The sequence below is a fragment of the Cucurbita maxima genome, unplaced genomic scaffold (genome assembly GCF_002738345.1).
Source record: "Cucurbita maxima cultivar Rimu unplaced genomic scaffold, Cmax_1.0 Cma_Scf00004, whole genome shotgun sequence".
NCBI lineage: Eukaryota > Viridiplantae > Streptophyta > Magnoliopsida > Cucurbitales > Cucurbitaceae > Cucurbita > Cucurbita maxima.
Genome location: NW_019272020.1, coordinates 3,132,007 through 3,155,482, shown reverse-complemented (window position 1 = coordinate 3,155,482; position 23,476 = coordinate 3,132,007). Strand labels below are relative to the sequence as shown.

Sequence of the window (23,476 nt, the reverse complement as noted above, 5' to 3'; positions counted from 1 at the left end):
TGCTTCAGGTATTAATATTCAAATCAATTTCCCTTCGTTGAATAAAAAGACATACACTAATTTTAAATAAATTATTATGCAATAATTCCATTTAAATTGTCACGAGAATAACGTATTAAAATGAAAAGAAAAAAAAACCATGGTAGGCAATTACAAATTGACAAGTTCAAAAGAATGTGACAACCCAAGTACATGACAATATGTCAATATTAAAACAGCTAAATATAATATTTAATTTGTAAAAATGTAAAAATTAGTTAAAAAAAAGACAAATATCTTACACCTTATCCAAACGGCAAACACTATGAGTTGTCGTTTGCACCTTATCAAAACTCAACTGACACGATGGATGAGGTAAGCACGTGCGTCATTTTTTAAATTACAATTTTATTATTTTACCATCCACGATTTAAAGCTGAATGCAATTATTATAAATCAAATACGTCTATTTTAGAATAACCAAAGTGTTAAGTTTGAATTAAAAAACGATGTCGTTTTGGATAAGAAATGTTCAAAGATATCACTAATCTGAGCTTAAATTTTTTTAATTTCAGGCTATTAAATTCTAAATGAAAGTAAAATGAAAATGGAAACGCAGAATTGGTATGAATAATAACAAAAACTGTTTGAGTCATGTGCATCGGACGATATAATTATATAATTATGGCTTATATCAACAATTCCGATATATGAAACAGTGTGCATCACAGATTGGATAATGAAACCAAGATAAGATTTTCATCCCTTTCGCTCAAACCGTTGATCTGACCATTTCTGCATCCGAAAACTTGCTTTCTTAGCCTGCGAGAGACAGTCATCCATCCATTTTCATAAGATTTATATCAAATTTAGTGTTCAAAGTAAGCAGATTAAATGGATACGTAGAGCATACCTCTCCTTCCCAATCACATCGAATAGTAATGATGAGCAAGATGAGTGTCTGAATTCCTGTTCCTCCAAATATCATCCCCATCCAAATTCCCTTTGATGAACATACATATATAAATAAGCATATACTTCATAAGTTAACTGCTAAATGTGGAGTTGAATGTTGTTGTTAATACCTTCACACCAAGGTGGGAGAACTTAAGTGCGGACATCCCAACAGGCAAACCAATGAAATAATAGCAACCCAAGTTTATATAAGCTACGTACGATTGCCAACCCGATCCAACCGCCACTCCTATTTATTGGGACCAAGTTTGATTTGGTAAGGGAAATGAATAAAGGCATTAAATGTAGCAGCCACATTCCCTTTTGAAATATACGCAGCTTACCAGAGAGGACTGGCTGGACACTGTTGAAGAGGATGGTGAAGGCCAACAGGATGCTGAGCTTGTTGACTTCCTGAAGCACGATGGCGCTGGACGAGAAAAGAAGACCAAATTTGTCGCGAAGTAACACAATCAAGCAACAAAATACAAGGCCGATTATCAATGATGTCGCCGATGAGACGATGGCTGCAAACTTGGCTCCTTTTCCATTGCCTGCCCCGAGCTCATTTGCCACTCTCACTCTGTTTTGTTACAATCAATGGGTATCTTCTAATGTAAATATGTATATATATAATTGGAAGAGTAGCAATTAATCATTTACCCTGTACCCGCAAAGAACGCCAGAGGAATCATAATTTCTAGTCCGTTGATACTCATGCTGCAATCAGAACAAGATTATGCTTCATTTTTCCTTTGTAAGAAGAATTGAAGCAATATAGAAAAGGTATATAGAAAGACCAGATGGATAAAGCATCCACTTCAATCTTGGCGTTCTTCATGTTTCCGGTCATCACTATCAATATTTTGTAGTACCAATTCTCCAGACTGAAAGTTTATGAATTGCAAATGCTAATATTAACAAACAGAGAAAGGAAATAAGTTGTAATGTTTTAATTAATTCGTGGCAGAGACCATAGCATGACACCGGAAGCAGCAGAGAGCTTGAGAAAGTCCCAAAGACCGGTGAGGGCTTCGACGGAGAACCCAGTCCACGTGTTGGGGCAGCCACCACAGGTGGTGTAAGCCATGAGTCCAATCGGCAGAACCCACCAAGAAATATTGCATGCCACCGCAATACCCACCACTCCCATCTTCAACAAGCCCACAAATACCCAGCTGGCGGCCACGTGCACTGCAAGTCCCACCATCGCAACCCACATAATCGCCCTGGCCTTCACTTGGCTCTGTAAGAACCTCTGCAAAGGGAAGTAAAACGCAAGGCTGAAGTGCAGCGGAATCAACCATCTGGCCAAGACCCCCGCTAGATCAGCCAAGTCATCAGGCTCCCCTATCACCTTAAGAATCGAGGATGCGAACACCAGAGCAGGCAACAACAAAACGCAGCAAATGAACAGAACCATCCATGAGCGCTGCAAATACACTCCCAGCATGTAGTGCTTCTTCGCCCCGTAAGCCTGCCCGCACAGCGTCTCCAATGCGCTTGCCATCCCCATCTCAACAATTAGCCCCACAAAAAAAAAAAAAAAAAAAAACTGAGNATCCCCATCTCAACAATTAGCCCCAAAAAAAAAAAAAAAAAAAAGAACTGAGTGAAGTTTGAACATAGGAAGAACTGAACTGGAAAGAATTTTGAATGTCAGTTAGTACCATAAGTCCCAAGTCAAAGCCGATGATGACGTTAAGGGCGATGGAAATGGCGGCAAGGTCAAGGTCACCCAAGTGACCGGCGAAGACTTGGGAGATTACCATGACGGAGTAGGTACTTATCCTGCTCAAGACTGCAGGGCCGACGATCTGCCATAGCTTCTTGGATTCAACCCACACCCGTGTTACAATATCTTCAGAATTTTGATCCTTATCTGGGTCTCCAGGATGTAATATTTCAGTTGAATCTTCCAGTAAAGGAACGTTTGTTTGGTGATCATCGCCCATGATTCTAAAATTTATGCCTCCGATTGTCGGCCAAGAATGAGAGGAAAAAATGGTTGTTGGAGTTGTGGATGATACTCATCTGTGTGGCTGACACAATAGTATTTAAAATTTGTATTTAAAGTTATTAAGAACATGTTTTTTACTCTACGTGCCACCACTAATTGAATGTGTTTAAGAATGTGGTAAATTTTGACAATTGGCTGGGCTGGTATCGGAAATTTTCGCTGCTTTGCTTTTGATTGCATTATTTATGTAGTAGTTAGTTGATTTGGATTGTTTGAGCTTTTTTTGTTTAATTTATTTGGGGAAACTTTTGCATATTTAGGAACCATTTCTTGTCTTGTCAATAGAAGAAGTCCAAAAAACTTTATCCCTCAACTTGATAATTCAAATAGGAATAATTATTTGTATATTATACCAGGAGATGATGTAACTTAATTAGATGAATTTTACTTTAATATAACTTAACCACCACCACTACATCGAAATTAGTTTTCATTGGGTCATTAGGATTGGATTGTATGTCATTATTATTAATGATTGCATCTATATTATCAACTCTATAATATTTTATGGGTGAGATGTTGGACCTGCTCCAAACAAAATAAGGTGAGAGGAGATCTTATTCTCTGAGGATTAACAGTAAATAAAACTATTTGTGAAAAGTTTGTTAAAATGGAAGAGAATCAAGTTTCCAGATGAAATATTTTATTATTCGACTCCTTCCCTTCCCCCTCTACCAGATTCTCATTCCCTGTTTTATACAAGCGCTGGCTTAAAGACAGAGAGGGAAGCCGCATTCGACTCCTCCAGTAGTCGGAAGATAATTGAATGCAGATCCCACATGTCCATGCACCACCATTATGTGATATCAAGACATTCGTACAAAATACCTATAACAAAAAGACAAGTAATATTGGAAATAGAATGAAAAGGATAAAAATTGAAACTCGTTATGTGAGGGGCCGCGCGAACGCAGGCCCCCACTGCCACAAATTATGACGTAGGCTCTGCCACATTGGACAGACCTTAGGCGGGCACCCCTCCGGAGTGCAATGGAGGTCACCAACCTAGGCTATGGGCCTTCATGACCACCCAAAAGCCCCGTCCAGGTAAGTATGTTTCAAGGGAGCCCGTTGATTTCATTTTATAAGTGGTGCGCGCTTTGCTTCTTTAAGGCTTCACCGATGTGGGACGGACAAACGAAAGTGCATTCCAGAAATAGAACCAATCTTGTCCTTCTGCTTTCCTTGGCAAACTCGACGTTTCTTTTCTTTTTTATCTTAAATAAATATTCAGCTTATAATTTTAAGAGTGCGTAAATTTATTATTTTCTATAAGGATTTTGATGAATTTTAGTGAAGAAACAAGTTTGGTTAGGAAAAGAAGGCACATGAAAGCAAAATTTTACATCTCTACATCTCACCTCTATTATAAAATTGTCAATTCAATCATATAAATATATGGTTTAGGTAAGCGTCTCACACTCAAAATGACATCTTTAATGATACTCATATGATTTAGAGTAGGCATAAGTTTCAAGACCTTGAAACTTTTGATATTCTTTGTGATGCTGGGTGGAATTGAAATTGAAATTTGCATTATTTTGCCATTATTGAAAGAAATTTGAAAGCATGGTTGGTGCTACCATATAAATGTAGTGATAACAATTCACGACTGTTTATAAACCACGTGAAGATCAAATATTCTAACATAAAAAATTAAAAAAAAAATGAAGATTAGCAATTTTATTAATCTCCAATCCGATGTACAGAGGAGTGATTTATGTATAAATGAAATGGGCACAACTATGATGAACACAAGAACTAAAGAGTCCTCAAATAATCATGACTACCAAAATTACAAAACCAGCTCTCTCAATGTCCAAGATTAAAAAAATATATAATAACGACAGTAATCTAATTCTGTAAACGCTGTGTATAAGGGAATTAGAAAGGAAGAGGATTCCATCACCCATCAGAGCAACCCACCTTCACATATACCCATTACTTCAATCTACGCTACAACCATTGCCAACAGAGTTCCAGCAATAGCGATCCCCAACGTCGTCGCTCCGCCGATGTGCGACGCCGCTCCAGCTGGGCTATCGGCCGCCGGTGCTTCGGGCATCGGTGAAGGCCCGTCTGTACTGGGTGAAGGAGGAGAAGCGATTGGAGGAACTACAGGAGCACCGGCGGGAGACCCCGAAGGAATAGGTCGGGAGCTGGGAGCTGGAGTGGGTGCACTAGTCGCCGGAGATGGGGTAGGCGCTTTAGTCTCTGGAGCAGGAGCATGTGCCGACGGTGCCGGTGATGGAGCCTCTGTAGCAGGTGAGGGCGACGCCGAGGTCGGTGATGGTGATGGTGCTCTGATTGGCGACCGAGACGGAGATGGAGGGAATGCAACCGGAGAAGGCGCCGGCGTGGCTGGTGTCGGAGGCATAGGCTTTGGGGAATCATGTGCCGGTGCTGGCGCCTGTGCCGTACACAACGCCATCAAAGCAAAAATCACAACCAATCGAACCCCAGAGAATCCCATCGTCTTTTTCGTAAATAAAAAAAAAAAAAAGGAAAAAAGAAAAATCTTCTCAGGAGAGAGTATCTTAGAGAAAGGTAGTGGAAGCCAAACAACAGCTTTGTAAAAGGAACGACGCGCTTTGCTACTCTTGTATTCGTAAGCAAGGAGGCGGTGCGAGTCCGTATATATATAACCATAGCAAAGGAGCCTTCCAGAGGAATCAGATGCAGGTTGACCAAGTAAACAAGCTACCCAGAATGGGACACGTGTACGCGTTTAGATTTCTCAACGCTTAAGAAATCACACATTCCCGTTGGATCCACCAGGTGTCAGTTCGAGAAATGTCGGTGGGACATTAGGACTTGCCAAGAGGGTTTGCAACTTTCTGAGAAAAAGTTAGTCCAGGCTGTCAAAACGAGTACACGTGGCGACAAGGCGTAGAGTTGCGTGAAAGGAATTGGGTAGCCGCCATAAATGGAAAAAGCAGACAATCATTTGAAAAATCGACCCCCGGAAAATAGAGTAATAATAGTTGTGGCCTAACTGTCGTTACTATTCTTATTCTTATTATTATTATTATTATTGTCACGTAATATTTACTCATCTAATAAATATATACATATTTCAATCCATTTGTATAACTCATTTGTACATTTATTTGTTGTGGTGAGCATTAGACCATAAATTATTTACCATCTAATTTAGTTTTAAGGTAATTTTAAAACTTTTTTTTTTTTAATTTTGTTTGATTTCTTACCATCTATTTACAATTGTTATGGCTTCTATTTGCTTTGTTAAAAAAATAAAAAAGTAAACAATTGATTTTCAAATTTCAAATATATATCTATACACTTATTTTTAAACTGTCTTTGATTTTGAAAATATACCCCATAATTGGATGATTAAAAAGAAATCAATAAGAATAATATTTATATGCTTAAAAAAAAGTGTTTGGTAATTATTTGAGTTTTGAAAAATGATTTTTTTTTCTTGCCCGATATTTACTATAGTTTTTATTAAACATTTGAATTAATAGAAAAATTTTAAAAAGACTTTTCTAAAACTACTCTGATATATATATATATATATATATATATATATATATATATATATTTTGGTTAAGTCGTAAAATAGGGAAGTTGGTGGGTGACCCACGCCACGCCAGCGCGGAATTGATCATACCCCATTACAACCCGACGCGTGTACCTCCAGCTAACCTGCCCCAATATAAATAACATTCCTTGTATTTGGTATGACAGTTCTTGATGATCTGTAAAGTTGACCAACGATAGTCAAATTAAAATAAATAATTTATTAAAAAATTAATTTGTTTGTTTTGATTTTAAATTAACACTCTTTTATTCAAATAAATTATTTAGATTTTATTTTAGATTTCAGTTCATTGTTATTTTATTATTCAATTTTGGTGCATGGAGTGTTTTGGCTTATTAAACTATTTTTTTCGTATTTGACTATTTACAAAAAAATAAAATAATAATAATAAAAAAGGTAATTTAGCTATTTTGTGAAAATGGGAATTTAAATTTAGTGATTTTATGAGAAAAATGAGCCCAACAGCCTCCCTAATCCATGTATCCACTTAATTTGAGAAAACCAAAAGCAAGCCCATCATAAATCAAAACTATATAAAAAAAAAAAAAAAAAAACATGTTTACTAAATCATGAACTAAGGCACATAAAATTAATTATTAATATTGCTATAAGGCATACACGTTGATTAAAGACAAACTTTAAATGGACACAAATCAATGTCTTGGATTGAAACACATCCACAAAAATACCGTTTTTTTTAATTATCTATAATAAATTAATTGAATATTATAGCTAAAAAAACTTTATTAATAATAAATAATATAATTTAAGAATAATAATTTGTATAGGTAATCTTAACCAATAAAAATGATATTACTTTGTCTATAATATCATCTGTCTTTTTCCAATTTAGTCCTAATTTTAAAATTTTAAAAAATTAAAAAATAAAACATTCTATTTTATCGTTTAGTGTATTATATTGTTTTTTCCTTCCACCAAATCTTCTGGGGTCATATAATGTTAATCGAAATATTGATTAAATATACTATTGATTTAAAAGGAATTTAAAGAAATTGTAAATTTATAAATGAATGGGAACTAAGTCACTAAACTGAAAAAAGAGCACCAAGATTAGGGTTAGAGAACAAAGTATATAGCATAATAAATCAATATTAAATTATCAACTATAATTTTATGAACTAAAAGAAAAGAAAAGAAAAAAAACTATAATTTTATCTAAAATATCGTGACTTTTGATGAAAAAAATAATAATTGTCCTAAAATTAGCCTTTCCCAAGGAAAGCGAGTATGGGGTTTGAAGAACCCACCTTGGCACCTGGATCATCTAAATCATACGGCACCAGATCCAATTTGCTTCCCCTGCGCGCTAAAAAGAAGGGTCGTCTTCTTCGTCCGGCCATTAGCCCCCTCCCTGACAAGCCTTTCCTCTATCCTGCAATTTTCCCCAAACTAAAATACCCAGCACGATCCGATTACTCTGCTTCTGAAGAATTTTAGATGGAGCAGCCGAAGCAAGAGGGCGGGAACAAACCTCCGATCTCGAGAGACGATAAGAGCCCAAAATCCGATCCTAAAGAGGTAGACCAGACCGCCAATGGAGATGGGAATTGGGGCAATTTCGTGATGGGTTCGGAGAACAAGATTCCGACCCAGAACGAGCAACCTGCGATTTCAACGCCCTCTTCCGGGTCCAAGAAATCGGTGCGTTGGAGCACCGAATTGGTCACCGAGTCCCCGTCCGTTGCTTCGAATGCATATGGGTCGAATTCTCATGCTTCTTTGGCCCCTTCTTCTTCAATTTCCTTCAAAGGTAGTTTCTCTGACTTTGATATTTGGTTCTGTTTCATTGATTTGTATATGTGCCTTCGTGCGGCGACAGTAAGTTTTTGTGTCTCATTGATTTTCGATGCATTTTGATCAGAGGCGGTTGATTCTGCATGGACCGTGCTAGGGAAATGGGGGAAGAAAGTCGGGGAAGCAACAAAAAAGGCTGAGGATCTGGCTGGAAACACATGGCAGCATTGTAAGTTTTTAATTGTTCCTGTTATTTTTGTTGGGTTTGCTATCCAGGAAGCCGATTGGGGGTGAAAAGCTAGATTCAATTTCGAAATATAGTTTTCTCTCTTCGTTTCCGTCTCACATTTATGAGAAAAAGTATTCCTTTTGTTATACAAGTTATTCCTTTAAGCAATTGAGCAGAAGTTTCTGATGGTTTCAGTCAAAAGGTTCATGTGGATTGGGGTGGGATGTGGTAAAACTCTCCATCCCCAAGTTCGTAATCACTTTTAATCTATACCATGAAATAATCTTTTCGATCCAAATAAGCGTTAAACTTTGGACATAAATCAGTTAAACTATGCTCGGGTTGGAAAAAGGAAAGTCAGTTCTAACAATTGGAAACTTGGAATAGGTACGTAGGTGATCAAAGGCAGTTCTTGTGCCTTTTTATGGGATGACCTGTGATGGTTAGAATAGGATTACTAAGATCCTATCTGAAGTTCGCATTTAAAATTCTTTTCTGCCTTTTAGGAATCAAAACAATTTGTTCAATTCTGAGGCAGTATTTATAAAATAGTTTTCAGAATAAAAACCCTTGAGGCAGGGAAAAAAAAATGTTGCCATTTTATGTATATGTTTAACTTTGTCATACTGCACAGAATTCATTTTATGTCATACTCATAATTGGCTTTCATTAGATTTTTCCAGTCCACAAGTTCACTAGGTCCCTGGACCATGTGATTTGAACTCTGCTTTAGTCACTGTATCTTGCCAGGACATATTGTTTCTGTTTCGATGTAACATAGTTTCCTCTTATGAAGTAGAAATGCAGAGTGGTTCTCATTTTATGAATTTTGTCCAGTCAACGTCGGTAATGAATGGGAATACATGTAATTCTTTCTCAAATTAGTAGCCTTGCTTCCTGTTCCATGTTTGAGGAACTTGGCATGATCTCCCCGAGTTAATTGTAATCCCGGTGAGGAAGGAACTTTGTATTGGTCAAACAAAACGTTAGGTTGTTCTATCAGGTTATCAAGAGATTCTTTCAGTTGAGGGATTTGTGAACTCATCCCTGAACCACGAACCACGAACCACGGTGGGGGATTTGCGAGATTCATCCTTCTGCCAAGGATAGCATCCTTTTGGAGTTCATCTTTGTCATAGGAGGAAACGATATTGCTAGTCTGTCTTGATAGACAGAACTTATGAATTCTCCACAACCAATTCTGTTTTGTAACTGTTAATTGAGCCATTGGCTGAAAGGTTAAAAGTAAATATCTATTTGCATCTTATTCTTCCTGTTAGGAAATTAGTTACTTGGTTTTACTAGCTTTTGGAGCTCCTATTTCCTCCAAAGTTACCTCCTTTCCTTTTGGATTAGAACTCTTTTTGTACAAATTACGAAGCTGATAGGCAAAGGTTTTACATGAGGTAAGTGGTAGTCTGACAAGAGCAACAATGTGAGGAGATATATTGGTTGCATGCATGCCTCCACACTTTAAAGAAAAAATATTGGAATATCAAGGTCATTTATGGTCTCAATATAAAGGGGAAAAAGCTTGGACTTTCATGACCCTCAGTGCTTGGTTTTGAGGAACAACCTTGTGTACTTGGTCGTGGAAAACTTTTTTTGTTCTTTCTTAAAAAACTAAATTGACTCCCTCTAGCCCTCGATATATGGTTGTATGGAAAATGTCGATCCCGATCTCCGTTCTTACTTGTTGGGCTTGATATTGTGGTCTCATGAGAAGGTGACTTGGTTCACCTTTTACCTTTTGAGGATTAGATTGGAAATAGTCTTGCACACGGTCCAAAATAAGTTTTCAATGTTAAATGTAGCTGGTTAAAGCATAATGCTCAACTAAGAGAATAGAGTTTCAAATTTCCACCCTACACAAACATGTTGTGGAACTCAAAAAGAAAAAGAAAAAACTTGATCAATCTCCTCTTTGACTTGCCAATGTGGTCACCTTGCACACATTTAAAGCATCTGAGTTTTATGCTTGTCTGAAGGATCAAACGTGAGAGCTTAGGATTAGTATATTGAGCCATCAAGCATTCAATAGACAAGGCTGCTGCTCCCTTAGAGTGTGCTAGAATCTAAAGTTTGTCTATCATCTTCCTAAATTGTGATAAACCTGTCATTTAGGCAGTGGCTCTCGAAAAAATGGTTGAAGAGGTATATTTTTCATCTTTGGACATGGAAAATGAAAGAGGGAAGATCAAGAAGCAAAAAATAGTAATGAATCATATTCATGCTTTTGTTTCTTAATAAGCTGGAAGCAGGAAATAAGAAATTGACAAATAACTATGGAACTGTGGGATCCCACATCGGTTGGAGATGTGAATGAAGCATTCCTTATAAGGGTGTGGAAACCTCTCCCCTAGTAGGCGCATTTTAAAATCTTGGGTGGAAGCCCAGAAGGGAAAGTTCAAAGAAGACAATAACTGCTAGAGGTGGGTTTGGACTGTTACTGGAACGGAGTTTTTATTCTTTCAAATACAAACTAAGAATGTTACACTGCTTACAACCCAGATAAATTATTAAATTTCATGTTTTTGTTTCTTAACAAGCTGGAAGCTGGAGATGATACAAACTAAGAACGTTACCCTGTTTCTCGGGGAAAATAAAAGGTTATACTGTTTATAGCCCAGATAACTTAAGGATTCTGCATTGCTTGTGTCTTTTGAATTGGTTTCAGTCACTGTCTCTTAACAACACAATCCTGCTAATGTTGTTTGATAGTATTATCGAAACTTAGCCATAATTTCTTGAATCAGTGAAAACAAATCCAAGTTTTGCGGATGCTGCGCTGGGGAGAATTGCTCAAGGGACAAAGGTATTGGCGGAAGGTGGGTATGAAAAGATATTTCATCAAACATTTGACACAGTGGCGGAGGAAAAACTTCAAAATTCATTTGCTTGTTATTTATCAACATCTGCGGGTCCAGTTATGGGTGTATTATATGTATCTACGGCAAAGCTTGCGTTCTGTAGTGACAATCCTCTTTCATACAAGTTTGACGGGAGAACGGAATGGAGCTATTACAAGGTGTTTTTTTTTTTTTTGTTTTTAATTAGCTAACCAAACTTCCTTCTCTTGTTTCATTGTTTGTTGTGGATAATAATATACGATTCATTACTGTGAAAACAGGTAGTCATCCCATTACAGCAACTAAAGGCAGTTAATCCTTCCACAAGTGGAATGAATCCCGCTGAAAAGTACATACAGATAATCTCTGGCGATAACCATGAATTTTGGTTCATGGGCTTCTTGAACTACAACGGTGCTGTAGAATGCCTGCTAGAATTTCCAGAATTACGAGCAATACAGTCGGTGTAAAAGCTGAAAGTGGGTGAATTCAATGAAACTTCCCTTTGAATTTTGAGATATTAATTACTACATGGGAGGAGGGGGCGTGTGTTCTTGTTTGGAGTTTCCCGGTGAAAATCTGGAATCATTTAGGAAAGCTAAGTTCTTATGATATGGCTTTCTTCAATTATTTATACAGATTACTTATTGAATTGTTGTACATGGTGTCTTAATGTTGAAGCATTCACAGGAATGTAATAAATCAACTCACGTCTCATCAAACAAAAATCACAAACCATCCATCCATCCATCCATCCCACCATTTGCTTAATCACTAAGCCTTTATTTCACATGGTGTCTATTAATGCTTGGTATGCTATACTCTTCCTTTTTCCTTTTTTATTTAGATTTTTTGAATCAATTTATCTGTTCATCAATATTTTCAACTTATTCTCAGCGCATATATCCATCCCTTCAACACATATGGAAGGTGAGTTGATAAGAAGCGGCGACTTCAAGAAGATTAATGTACAAGTTTCAATCAACTCTGACCTAAAAAAGTTTGTTCTTAAAGGCATTTGTACATATGCAAATAATTCAAATACCGACTATATGCACCAAATACAAGGTATTTGTGTCTACAAAAACACATACCCCTAGGTTGCACTTTCCAAAAACCCTATTCATAAGAAAATATTTTTATTAGTGGGAAATTTTCACATCTTTATAAGGAATGTTTCATTCCACCCTTCAACTGATGTATAAGGAATGTTTCATTCCACCCTTCAACTGATGTATGTATGTTCTCACAATCTACTTCCAGCTGCTGACACACCACTTAGTGTCTGGCTCCCTTAAGTTGATGTTTTCACTTTCCAAATCTTAGATTTTCCATTAAATTTAAATTAACATAGGTTATATTTTATATTGAATTAAAATTTTCTCTCGATTCCATTTTTTTTAAGTCGTCAAAAGTACTCATTAGTTCCTGGATTTTGGTAGGCGTTGTTATTTTCTACAAATCTTAGATTTAAATTAATTACTTAGTAATTAGAGCTCTTATGCCACATTTATGATCTGAATATTTGAATCATTTAATATATTTGATTCAACATTAAAATATTAAGTTTGGTAATTTATATTAAAGTAATAGAATGTAATTAGTGGAAATACCATGATTGATTAATTGATTAATTAATCAATTAATCTTAGTGCATAGAAGGGACCAAAAGTCTATTTGCTTTAATCACATCATAACATAAACAGTGGTGGAGATATTCTCCTAAGAAGTGTATTTGAAAAAAATGGTCCTCCTTAGGCTTTAACAGCTCATACTTTAATACTTATAATATTAATTTGTTTTTATAAAGAAGAGGAACTTTAATGGATTTCTCCAAAGTATGCAATTCTACTGTATGATTAAATGATTGCATTTGGGAACAACATTGGTCATAATTATAGTTTTAATGTAATCCCTAATCCCTATTAACACCTCTCTATCAAACCCTAAACCAAACTTTTGAGTAATGCATGTCGGTGTCTGCTTTTGTTGAAGGTAAGCAATCATGGGTTCATATTTAATCTCCTTTTTGTCTCCAAAAAAAAAGTCTTCTTTCATGGACCCATTTCCTAATATTATTCCTCTCATTTACTTAAGTGGGATCCCAGCACTTTCATTGAATCACTCAAAATACATACATAAATTTCAACTAATTCCATTGTTTTCTGTCAACTTTTCGGGTGTTTCTTTTGGAAGAAGATTGAGTCTATGTCCCTAATGCGAACCCCACATCAAAAGCCTAATCAAGTTCTAATTTTTATGATATGGGTTTTTGTGGAACATCAAAAGATTGTTTTTTGGGTGTAATTCCAAACTGGGTCTCTGGTATTTAGAAACAGTGGAGTGTAGAGAGAGAGAGAGAGAGAGAGAGATGGATGGAAAATGTGATAAAAATGAGCCATTATGATGACGGGAGAGAGGGATGGGTGTAGGGTTTTGAATTAGTGAACAGTGAGTAAAAGAGAATATCTTCCATTAAGGTAGAAGCTAGATGGTAGTGGGGGAAGCAGTTGGCAGTGTGAACGCCAAATATGGAACCATATAATTCAGGTTTCATTACCCTTTTCTTCCCCACACATTTGAATGCATCTCCACTGTCATCCTAAACCCATACTCATCCTCTTAATTATGAAATTAAGGTAAAGAATGTTGGTTTATATTTGTTAAGGAATATTGGTAACATATGATTCTGTTGTTCACAGGCATGCGTAATCGATGTTATAAACTCAAACTAAAGGGGTTTAGTTTGATAAATATGAGAGTGAAAAAGAGGATAAGAATATAACATAAAGTAAAGAGAAAAGGGGGAAATAAGAAGAAGAAGAAGATATGAAATGAAATGATGAAAGAAGAGGAAGAAAACAAGATGTGGGTTGGGGGGGTTGTTTAGTAAGCGAGAAGGCAGCTGGGGGTGTGGGGGCCAGTGTTATGAAAAAGCCTGCAAAAGAATATAGAAATGGAAATCACGGTCGTCCCACTCTTTCTCTCGTCCTGTCACCATCCACCTCCCTTTTTCCCGCAATTCCCTCTCTCTTTCTTCCTCTCTTTTAGTTGGGTTCCACCCCGTTTTGTGCATGTTCTGCTTCCCCGTTCCGTTGGGTTTTAGTCGCGGGGTAAGTTTCAGAGATAGTTCTGGAAAAAGATGGTAACTTTATTATTATAAGCTGCTAAAGGAGGCATTACAAGAGTGGACCAACAACAAAAACTACTGTCTTTTTTTTCTCATGCAATCTCTGTATTTTAGCGGTTTCCCTCCAGCTGACAGATCCCCCACCAAACAAATTATTGTTTTATTTATTTATTTAAGAATTAAAAAAAAAAAAATGGATGGATGGATGGATGGATATTCATGTTGATGGTGGTGGAAATGTGCATGATGTGATGTGAGAGAGAGATAGATAAGCAGAGGTTTTTGTAAAGCGTAGAGAAAGACAGATAATAATAATAAGGGGTTTGTTTGGTTATATGGTTGCATGTGAGGAGCACGTCCCGTCAGATATGTCTCCCCACCCCTTTGGCTGTTTTTGACACTCACATGTTCAACTTTCCCCATCTCTCAATCTCTATCACTAATAGCCATGCCTCTGCCACAACCAACCCTTCCTTCCCTTTTCTCTTTTATTATTATTAGAAGTAATTTTCTCGTCAAGTTCAAGTTAAGAATCATCGACAAATTTCTACAATTTGTTGTTATTCTATATCGGATGAAACCTATGAAACACACTTGGGGGATGAAACCTGTGAAACACACTTGGGTTAAAATACAATTTACTTCTAGTCGCTTCACAAAACACAGTAGCAATGCACAATAATAAAGCTGGTTCATGTTCAACAATAACTTCGGATATAAGCAAAAATCAAAACAAATTTTACAGCGATACAAACAGAAGAAGAAGAAGAAGAAGAAGAAGAAGGAAAAAGATGTTTCATTGTAACAAACAAGTTCGGGAAAAACATTGTGTGGAAGCAAAGGCAAGCTAGTGGGTTTTGGTCGTTTTTTGTGTGTGCCAATTTGAATCCATGCAGTCAACCCCTCTTGTCTATTATTTGAGATAAAAATGAATTAGTTGGGGCGTTTAAGTTAAGTTAAGTTATAAATAATTGGAGTGATTAGACTTCCCAACACTTATCATTCAAATGTCTTGCAGATCTGACCCTTTTTTTCTCTACTTTTTGTCTGTGTTTCCATTGAGTTTAGGGCTTCTTCTTTTTTTTCGCTCTCCCAGCTGAAACATTTGGAAAAGGGTGTGTGTTTCTGTTCTTCCCTCTCTCTCTTTCTTCCTCGGGAAAGGGTTGAATTTGTTATGAACCACGTCAGCATTAAGTCTGGTTTCATATCTCATTCATTCAAATTAGTTTCACATATAAGTTTGGTTTTTCATTTACAACGATACAGTTCCCACCACATCTAATGCTTCACAACACTTTCACCATTTTGGTTCTTGCCAGAAATTCTCAGTAGAAACACAGAAAAAAACACTCAATCCTGGTCGTTGTAATAAATATTTATATCCATTTTAACACCTCAATTAATAATCTTTTTTTCAAAAAAATATTTCAAATGAGTTAATAACATTCAACATCGTTTTTCAATAATATATTGCAAATTACTTTAAAATTTTCGTAAGTTTTGGGCATTTGACAATGGACAGTGTACAAATAGATACACATAAAGCAATGATTTATACACATAAAGGCTATCTACTAACGTAGGGTTTTGGGATTAGGGAGTATTTTATGGCATGCACACACTTAATCATAATGTTGCCTTTCTTTAGAGCCTGTAATCATATTCCCTATATAAACCTTTTAGCTTAATTAACCCATAACTTTATTATGTCTCTCTAGACTTAATTATGACTCTTTATAGGTTTCGCTTGGGTAAGCAATTTGTAACGCTTTCTCATTGTTGTTTCAATGTGTCCTTTAGAACGATATGAGCTTTAAGGTAGCGTCACAGTTTAATGAAAACAATGGGAGTTTGAAGCATTTGAGTCGGGTTATTTTTTTTTCTAAATTTAAATGTTTACCTAAAGAATTTAGTTATAAGGAAGTAAAATTTATGAATTATGAAAGAATTAAAATGTATATAATATTGGATGATTTGACACTAATAATATTACATATTTATGGAATAATTACCAAATTAAAGGTGCCATTCGTGGGATTTATGTCAATTTTATTAATAATTAAAATGTGTTTTTTTTCTTGGCTTTGTAGGACAGCAAGGTGAGTGGGTTTGGTTGGTAAGATTGTGACACCTCTGCCACTGCCACACCCCATACCAGCGCTTGGTTTGCCGTTCCGGGGAGCGCGTATATGAAACGCGCCACTGATAGAAGGTGGTAATCGGTACAGTGGCTGAGCTTAACTATACCCATGGCTCAAACTATTTGATTGGGGACATGGGCGTGTTTAATGCATGTTGACGCCAAGATGGCGTCACCAATGTCGGAGGTGATCGCACGTAGGCAGCTGCCTTAAATGCCGACAGTTTATTTTTTCCTACGTAATTCCGTGTCCTTGTCAAGAAACACAACACATACAAACTCTATTTCTCTATGTTGTGTTTGGCATGCAGACATAAAAACCACGCGCCGCCTTACGCGCCAGCACTGAAATTTTCAGGGGTCCCATCTCACGTCAGTCCGTTTCAGGTACGGGAATGCGTGCTAAGAGACCACAACACCATACAATGGCCTGCACAATTTCTGTGTCGTTTTGAGCTTTTGGGTTTAGCGCGTGGACCTCACTTTCCTCTCTCATATTCTTTCCGTAGCAATTTTTGACTGTTTCATACAAATTACCTCAAAAATTTATATTAATAATAATGATGGTTAAAAGACATCCGAGCTGCACCACTTGTTTTAAATTGAAACTTCGCACTTTTGTCTTCTTTTTTTTTACTTTTACTGCGCAGTAATCAAAATAGAAATGTAAAAATTAAAAAGAAAACAGAGGGAGGGTTAACCGGGCAAAGCCGGTGGAAATGGCAGGAGGGGTACGGGAGCGTTATTTGGTTGGGACTGAGAAACGGCGAAGTATATGAAGCCATATGAAGAAGGACAGCTTTTTTTTTTTTTTTTTTTTTTTTTTTTTTTTTTTTTTTTTTTTTTTTTTTTTGCAGAGTGGAAAATTGATGGCCACATTATCTCACTCCTCTTATCTTCTCCTCTGAAGTGTCTTCCCACTCTCACTCCTCGACATTTTTTCTTTCTTTTCCCTTTCTCTTCCTTTTTTTTTTTTTTTTTTTTTTTGCAGAGTGGAAAATTGATGGCCACATTATCTCACTCCTCTTATCTTCTCCTCTGAAGTGTCTTCCCACTCTCACTCCTCGACATTTTTTCTTTCTTTTCCCTTTCTCTTCCTTTTTTTTTTTTTTTTTTTTTTTTTTTTGTTTTTTGTTTTTCTTTCTGAATTGGGTGTTAGGACGAATTTACTTTTAACTTCCACCCACCATGGATTTCGAAGATCAAGAGGAGCATGAGGAGGAGATGGAGATGGCGGCGGCGGCGAGTTACGAGTCCTTGCCTAACTCAGCTGCCCGAGTCAAACTCACGAATTCTACGGACCAAGTGATTTCAAGTGGACAGAGGAAACCCAGGTACAGAGAGTGCTTGAAGAATCACGCGGTTGGCATTGGTGGTCACGCCCTTGACGGGTGCGGCGAATTTCTAGCCGCCGGTGCTGAAGGCACCCTCGACGCTCTCAAATGCGCTGCCTGCAACTGCCACCGCAACTTCCACCGCAAGGAGATCGACAACCTCGACCCTGCCATAGGTGTCGGACACGGAATCGGAGAGCCATTTCTATTGCCCCACCCGGGTCAGTTCTCCCCCTATTACAGGACCCCAGCTGGGTACCTCCACGTGGCACCACATCACAGGCCACTGGCTCTTCCATCCACCTCAGGCGGCGGGGGCAGCCAGAGCAGGGAGGAGGAGGAGGACATGTCGAACCCGAGCGGCGGCGGCGGCGGCGGAGGAGGAGGGAGTAGTAGCCTGGGAAAGAAGAGATTTAGGACGAAGTTCACACAAGAACAGAAGGACAGAATGCTGGGGCTGGCGGAGACATTGGGGTGGAGGATCCAAAAACAGGACGAGGCGGTGGTGCAACAGTTCTGTAACGAGACCGGAGTGAAGCGGCACGTGCTTAAAGTGTGGATGCATAATAACAAGCACACTCTTGGTAAGAAACCCTAGACACAAATTAAATCCAAAAAAAGAAAAGAAAAAAAAAAAAAAAAAACATAACTTCATTGTTGAATGAAANAAAAAAAAAAAAAAAAAAAAAAAAAAAAAAAAAAAAAAAAAAAAAAAAAAAAAAAACCATAACTTCATTGTTGAATGAAATGTTAACTTGAAGAGTTCCATGTTGTCTCTATTTTGGGGAATTTTTTAGATTTAGGGTTTTATGATCCTCATCATCATCATTCTCTACCTTTGTTTTTGTGGGTTTTGTGTTTAAATTAATTGGAATTTCCCTTTCCTCTTCCCATAAGAAAAGCTAAATATGGTGTTTAGTAACAACTTCTTTATTTCTTCTCAAGTTTCATTATTCAATGTTGAAGCTACGCAACTTCTCTTCTCCTCTCTTCTCAAGTCTTGTTGTTTCTTTGTGATACCCAAATGGCATCCCGAGTATTAGGTGATTGTATGGGTTTCCTTTTTATGGGTTTGGGGGATACAAGAAACATATATGGGGTTGTGTTCTGTCACTTCTTACTCCATCCTTGCATACAATCTCATTATCAACATTGTTTGCTTTTTCATCCATCTCTTTAATCTCAACTTCCTCCTATATATATGAAACATTATATGTTTGTGCAAATTTGTTGCTTCAAACACAGCAGCAATTTAGGAAAGAGGTTTGTTTTCAAGCGGGTTTGGGAGGGTAAAGGCGCTAAAACTGGGTTGAGTTTGGTGTTTTTATGAAAAGATAGGAGCATGTTGAAAATGAGCCACCAAAACCTGCATGCAACAAGAAAGCATTAAAGCAATGTGGGGGAGGAGAAGAAGAGTATTTATGTGTGGTCAAACTCAAACATATAAATATATAAATATAAATAGAGTGTAGTTTTGTTTGTTATAATCATAATCATTGGAGAGTGACGGTTTTTTCAGGCTTTTTTTCTTGTTAAGCTCTGTAATAAAATTAAGGGCAGCACTCCAATGTGTTAAGAGGGAGACAATAATGAATTGATATGGGCTGGTTGAGGGGTTAAGATTATTTAGGGACGTTGGATGATGCTTCTTTTAAGGTGGATTGATTAGGACGTCTGAGTGGCCCAAGTTTGGGTGAATCTCTGCGCCCTGCCCCCATTTCATTACATTGCCTGACTTCTTCTGCCAATTATAATTTTCTTTCTCAAATCAAAAGTGGGTGTACCAGGTGGGGCTCCACACACCTCTGCTTCATTGCCCATACATTAACACACACAAAGCACATACGTTCCAAATTCCATTACTTTTCTGGACCATGGGCCTACTGCTTCAACTTGGGCCTTTTCCTCTCCATGTCGGCAGTAGGCCCAATCATTCTCTCTTCTTCCTATTACATAATTATTACCCAACACCCCCCCGCCCCCCCTAACACCAACAAATGAATCTCTCCCCACATCTTCATAATAATAATACCCATGGCAAAACTGAGATATCGGGCAACCCTAAGAACATGCCAAATTCATGGCCATGTGGGGTACGGGTTTTGCTAAAACAACCCCAGTGATTCATACATTGTACAACCCCCCTGCTGCCTCCGTTTCAAACTATGAATCACCAAAACTACATATGCAAATAGAAGGGGTAGGTGAGAAAATAAATTGGGTATCAATTAATGCGGCGACAAATATATGAATGGAGATATATATATATATACCAAGCTATGACAGATCCTCGGATGGAATTCATTGCTACTTCTCAGACCCCTTTCACTTTGTCATAACTCATATTAACATTTATTCCTCATCTACTTAATCTCATCTGTTGCCCACCATGTGCAGACCCATAAAATACATTAATTCAAGGAGAAGTAATGTTCCTTATAGCCTTTCTTGGCTGAGCGTTAAGGGCTAAGACAAGTTTTAATAACTTGTTTTTACATTAACTTACAAGCTTTATTGAGATACCTGACCATGCTCAGCTGTCGTTTAAGGTAGCTTTATTGTTGTTTAATGGGTGTTGCAGAGGCAATGTTTTTGAGTGGGTGCTTGTCAGTGACAACCATGGGGAGCCAAAGCCTGCTCCACAAGACTTAGTGAGTGAAAATGCACAGGTATCTAAATGAGAGAGTCCTTAAACAATTCATGGGTTGCCTTCAGAAATGACAATAGTAGCTGAATCCTGAACCCAACCTCTCCCTCTCTCTGTTTCTGTGCAGTTGGAGGAAATTGCAGTATTTCCAATGTTTTTCTCAAAACAAAACATTTCCTTGTTTTTTATTCATCGTTATATACATACAGATACAGAGTAGGTTTTACAGAGCATTCAGAACACTGGAGGAGTTTGAGTTTGACCAAGTGGGGCCCTCTTTCTCAATCCCCAAAACAAACACCTATATAATTCCATTGCTCTGTTCTGCTCTGCTCTGTCTGCTCTGCTTCCCCCTTCTCTACCACACTGCCATACATTAACTTCGTTATTTAAAGCCCTAAGGAAATGAAGACAAACCAACAAAAACACACACACACACACATACCACAGCATTCATCTCCTTCTCTTCCTCTGCTTCCTTCTTGCACACTAAGATTCTGTTTATAAAAAAGTGAATTTAGGAATCGGAGCAACACTTTTCTGCTTTGTCCTGTTTTCTCTCTCTCTCTCTCTCTCTCTCTCTCTCTCTCTTACACTCTACCTCTTATCTATCTCAAAGTTGGGGAAAATTTCAGGGTTTTTTTCCCTTTTCATTTGCAGTAAAACTAATAATGACCCAGAAGTTAATAGTTCTTCTGTTTTTGGCTCAAACAAGCTGCATCCAACACCCCAACAGGGCTTTGAGGAACTGAACCAGCAACATTATCAGCAACCAATGTATTTACATTACTAAACAACGATACATCTCTGATCAGATCGATGCACTTCATCACCCTCTCCTGCAAAACAAAACCAACCCATAAAGCAAATGTTCAAAACAAAGCAACCCACAGGCAAAAATGTTTTTTTTTTTTTGTTTGAAGTTAAAAAAGAGTCAAAGTTGTATTACTTTCTCCATATATGGAAAAGAAAGGATTGCTTTATTGACGTCGGATGCTTGCAATTCTCCTGAAGTGGAAATTGCCACAGCTAAAGCAATTTCAGAAGGCCTGAATTCCAAGAAGTCAATGCCTGCATGCATTTAATTTCCCAACCACAAATCTGTATCAAACACATTAATTTCTGGGGAATGCAACAGAATTTGTCTGTCAGTAAATACATAGAAAAAGCTTAAAAACACCTTTAATTGTGCTCAGAATGAGTTGTGAAGATTTTGACAAGGATACCCTCGCTACGTGCTCTCCAACACCCATCTTACTAACGAAATAATCAATGAAAGAAAATGGAGTTATGGCATGCATCTTCCATTTCAACCTGCTTAGAACCAGAAGCTCCATTCTTTGTATGGTTTTTGCTTCGAACACAAACTTAGGCTCCTCCACCTGTTCTTCAAAATTGAAATCTGTTAATGAAACAGAACAATTGTACTCACAGAAAAAAAAGATTGAAACTCATTTGACCTGTAAATCAATGGACAGTGGTACTTCTGTCTCCTCCATCTTTGCTGCTAGAGACACACAAGCAACAGACAGCAGCTGCACAGTCCAGCTTTTATCCATCTAAATAAAAACATAAAAGAAAATTTCCATAACTTGAGAAGAAAAAAGAAAGGAGAAGAATAAATGTTGTTTGATTTTTGGAACTTACAGGCAAGTGATACACTGAGAGGAAACGGTCCAAGTAGTTTAAAGATAGACAAAGAGTGAGAGGTCCAAAGCTGTAATGGGCATGAGCCTGTTCATCGCACCACATTGAATCAAACAATTAAACTAACTACACTTGAATTTTACAGTCAAGTTTTAGAAATGGACCGTTGAAATTGACAAAAGAAAAGCAAAAACAGACCCATCATTATGAGAAACCAAACCAAACCAAACCAAACAAAACAAAAAGAAAATGAAGATCAAAAGCTTTAGAAAAATCAAGACCCCTCCTGTGTTAAAAGAATCAAAAAGAGAAGAAAAGAAAAGGAAAAAAAAAACCAACCTTCCAAATCCAATCAAGAGCTTCTCTCCTAAACTTCAAATCCAAATCCCCACTGCGCAGTCTCTTAATATAATCATGGGTGGGCAAATGCTGAATCTCCTTTTCCACCATTCCTCTCACCCTCTCTTCGCTCTGTAAAGCAAAACCCAGCAAAGTATGGGATCCGAAACAGGCAACAACATGGGGGTGGGGCAGAAAAATTGAGCATTGCTCAACCTTATTATTTGTTGCATTACAATCAAATTGATCATCAAAACAAGTATTGGCGTTGTTGTGTGTACAACAGTAAAAAGCATCCGCCATTGAAGGATATTTCAAACTCTCAAAAAGAAATATCAAACAAATAAAAACAGCATTTGATGTCTCTTAAGAAATGGGTATTACGAACACAACCCAACACTTGATGCCATTAAACACAAGAAGGAACAAACTGAGAGAGAGACAGAGATTTGTAAAGAATGGGTTTTGAAAGAGAGAGTGTTGGGGGGAAGGGAAGAGGAGGTTTGCTTATGTAGAAGATGAGAGACTGGGAAGTTAGGGTAAACAGCCAAAAAAAACATTTTCCATTTCTTTTCCTTTTCCTTTTCCTTTTCCCTTTTCCCTTTTCCTTTTCAAATTTAACTCTTTTATTCAAGTTTTATTTTCAATATTCAAAATTTATTTTAAACTTTGACTTTGATCTTTTTATTTTAAAAATTAAAAATTGACTCAATATATATATATATATAATGCACATAGAAATCAAATCTATAGTTGAACCAAGACTATCCTTTTTCAACTATCCATATATAGAAAGTTTCAAAGGAAATAAGACTAATCATTCCCTTATTCACATTTTATTCCTCTAATTTAGAAATAAATATAGTTTAAACGAATAATTACATACTT

General features: G+C 37.2%; 5 protein-coding genes and 1 non-coding gene across 7 annotated transcripts in view; 2 read left to right on the top strand and 4 right to left on the bottom strand.

The window, feature by feature from the left end:
- LOC111478507 (vegetative cell wall protein gp1-like) overlaps positions 1–5,572 on the bottom strand; it is a 446,768-nt gene extending 441,196 nt beyond the window's left edge. Inside the window, exon 1 of the mRNA XM_023122800.1 lies at positions 4,901–5,572. Coding sequence (XP_022978568.1) covers positions 4,905–5,426 — 522 coding nt within the window. The 5' untranslated portion in view covers positions 5,427–5,572 and the 3' untranslated portion in view covers positions 4,901–4,904. The remainder of the gene's footprint in view (positions 1–4,900) is intronic.
- LOC111478447 (protein DETOXIFICATION 27-like) lies at positions 672–2,991 on the bottom strand. Of its 2 annotated transcripts, none has more exons than XM_023122712.1 (8): positions 2,604–2,991; positions 1,908–2,449; positions 1,734–1,820; positions 1,597–1,653; positions 1,278–1,516; positions 1,065–1,183; positions 893–982; positions 672–801 (listed from the first exon to the last, which is right to left on the bottom strand). In XM_023122712.1, exons 1-8 carry the CDS (start codon positions 2,886–2,888, stop codon positions 739–741), a joined length of 1,482 nt encoding a protein of 493 aa, XP_022978480.1. In that variant the 5' UTR covers positions 2,889–2,991; the 3' UTR covers positions 672–738. The 2 variants fall into 2 exon arrangements, with proteins under 2 accessions (XP_022978480.1, XP_022978481.1); XM_023122713.1 differs by having other exon boundaries at positions 1,908–2,463; positions 2,604–2,637.
- On the bottom strand, positions 3,847–4,008 carry LOC111478914. Its single transcript, XR_002717580.1, has one exon. It is a non-coding gene; the product is annotated as a U1 spliceosomal RNA (small nuclear RNA).
- A 2,182-nt stretch (positions 5,573–7,754) lies between the features above and the next one.
- LOC111478651 (GLABRA2 expression modulator-like) lies at positions 7,755–12,141 on the top strand. The gene is made up of 4 exons (XM_023123025.1): positions 7,755–8,289; positions 8,401–8,502; positions 11,259–11,530; positions 11,633–12,141. The coding sequence occupies exons 1-4, from the start codon at positions 7,977–7,979 to the stop codon at positions 11,819–11,821; spliced, it is 876 nt and encodes a 291-aa protein (XP_022978793.1). The 5' UTR covers positions 7,755–7,976; the 3' UTR covers positions 11,822–12,141.
- A 5,492-nt stretch (positions 12,142–17,633) lies between these two features.
- Positions 17,634–18,837, top strand: LOC111477957 (zinc-finger homeodomain protein 1-like). Its single transcript, XM_023121975.1, has 2 exons — positions 17,634–18,576; positions 18,661–18,837. Exon 1 carries the CDS (start codon positions 17,810–17,812, stop codon positions 18,551–18,553), a length of 744 nt encoding a protein of 247 aa, XP_022977743.1. The 5' UTR covers positions 17,634–17,809; the 3' UTR covers positions 18,554–18,576; positions 18,661–18,837.
- A 1,552-nt stretch (positions 18,838–20,389) lies between these two features.
- LOC111477956 (cyclin-D2-1-like) lies at positions 20,390–23,106 on the bottom strand. Its single transcript, XM_023121973.1, has 7 exons — positions 22,780–23,106; positions 22,589–22,749; positions 22,250–22,336; positions 22,063–22,161; positions 21,783–21,984; positions 21,552–21,673; positions 20,390–21,441 (listed from the first exon to the last, which is right to left on the bottom strand). Exons 1-7 carry the CDS (start codon positions 22,889–22,891, stop codon positions 21,286–21,288), a joined length of 939 nt encoding a protein of 312 aa, XP_022977741.1. The 5' UTR covers positions 22,892–23,106; the 3' UTR covers positions 20,390–21,285.
- Positions 23,107–23,476: the final 370 nt, after the last annotated feature.

Bases quoted from the DNA above. Each gene is read 5' to 3' on its own strand.
- LOC111478447 (XM_023122712.1), bottom strand. From the start codon at position 2,888: ATGGGCGATGATCACCAAACAAACGTTCCTTTACTGGAAGATTCAACT. The intron at 1,517-1,596 runs GTAAATGATTAA...GTAACAAAACAG, and splicing joins GCGTTCTTTGCGGGTACAGG to AGTGAGAGTGGCAAATGAGC. The intron at 802-892 runs GTATGCTCTACG...TGTCTCTCGCAG, and splicing joins GATGTGATTGGGAAGGAGAG to GCTAAGAAAGCAAGTTTTCG.
- LOC111478651 (XM_023123025.1), top strand. From the start codon at position 7,977: ATGGAGCAGCCGAAGCAAGAGGGCGGGAACAAACCTCCGATCTCGAGA. The intron at 8,503-11,258 runs GTAAGTTTTTAA...TTCTTGAATCAG, and splicing joins TGGAAACACATGGCAGCATT to TGAAAACAAATCCAAGTTTT. The intron at 11,531-11,632 runs GTGTTTTTTTTT...CTGTGAAAACAG, and splicing joins CGGAATGGAGCTATTACAAG to GTAGTCATCCCATTACAGCA.
- LOC111477957 (XM_023121975.1), top strand. From the start codon at position 17,810: ATGGATTTCGAAGATCAAGAGGAGCATGAGGAGGAGATGGAGATGGCG.
- LOC111477956 (XM_023121973.1), bottom strand. From the start codon at position 22,891: ATGGCGGATGCTTTTTACTGTTGTACACACAACAACGCCAATACTTGT. The intron at 21,674-21,782 runs GTGTTTTTAAGC...AAATGCATGCAG, and splicing joins CATTCTGAGCACAATTAAAG to GCATTGACTTCTTGGAATTC. The intron at 21,442-21,551 runs GTAATACAACTT...TTTGTTTTGCAG, and splicing joins CTTTTCCATATATGGAGAAA to GAGAGGGTGATGAAGTGCAT.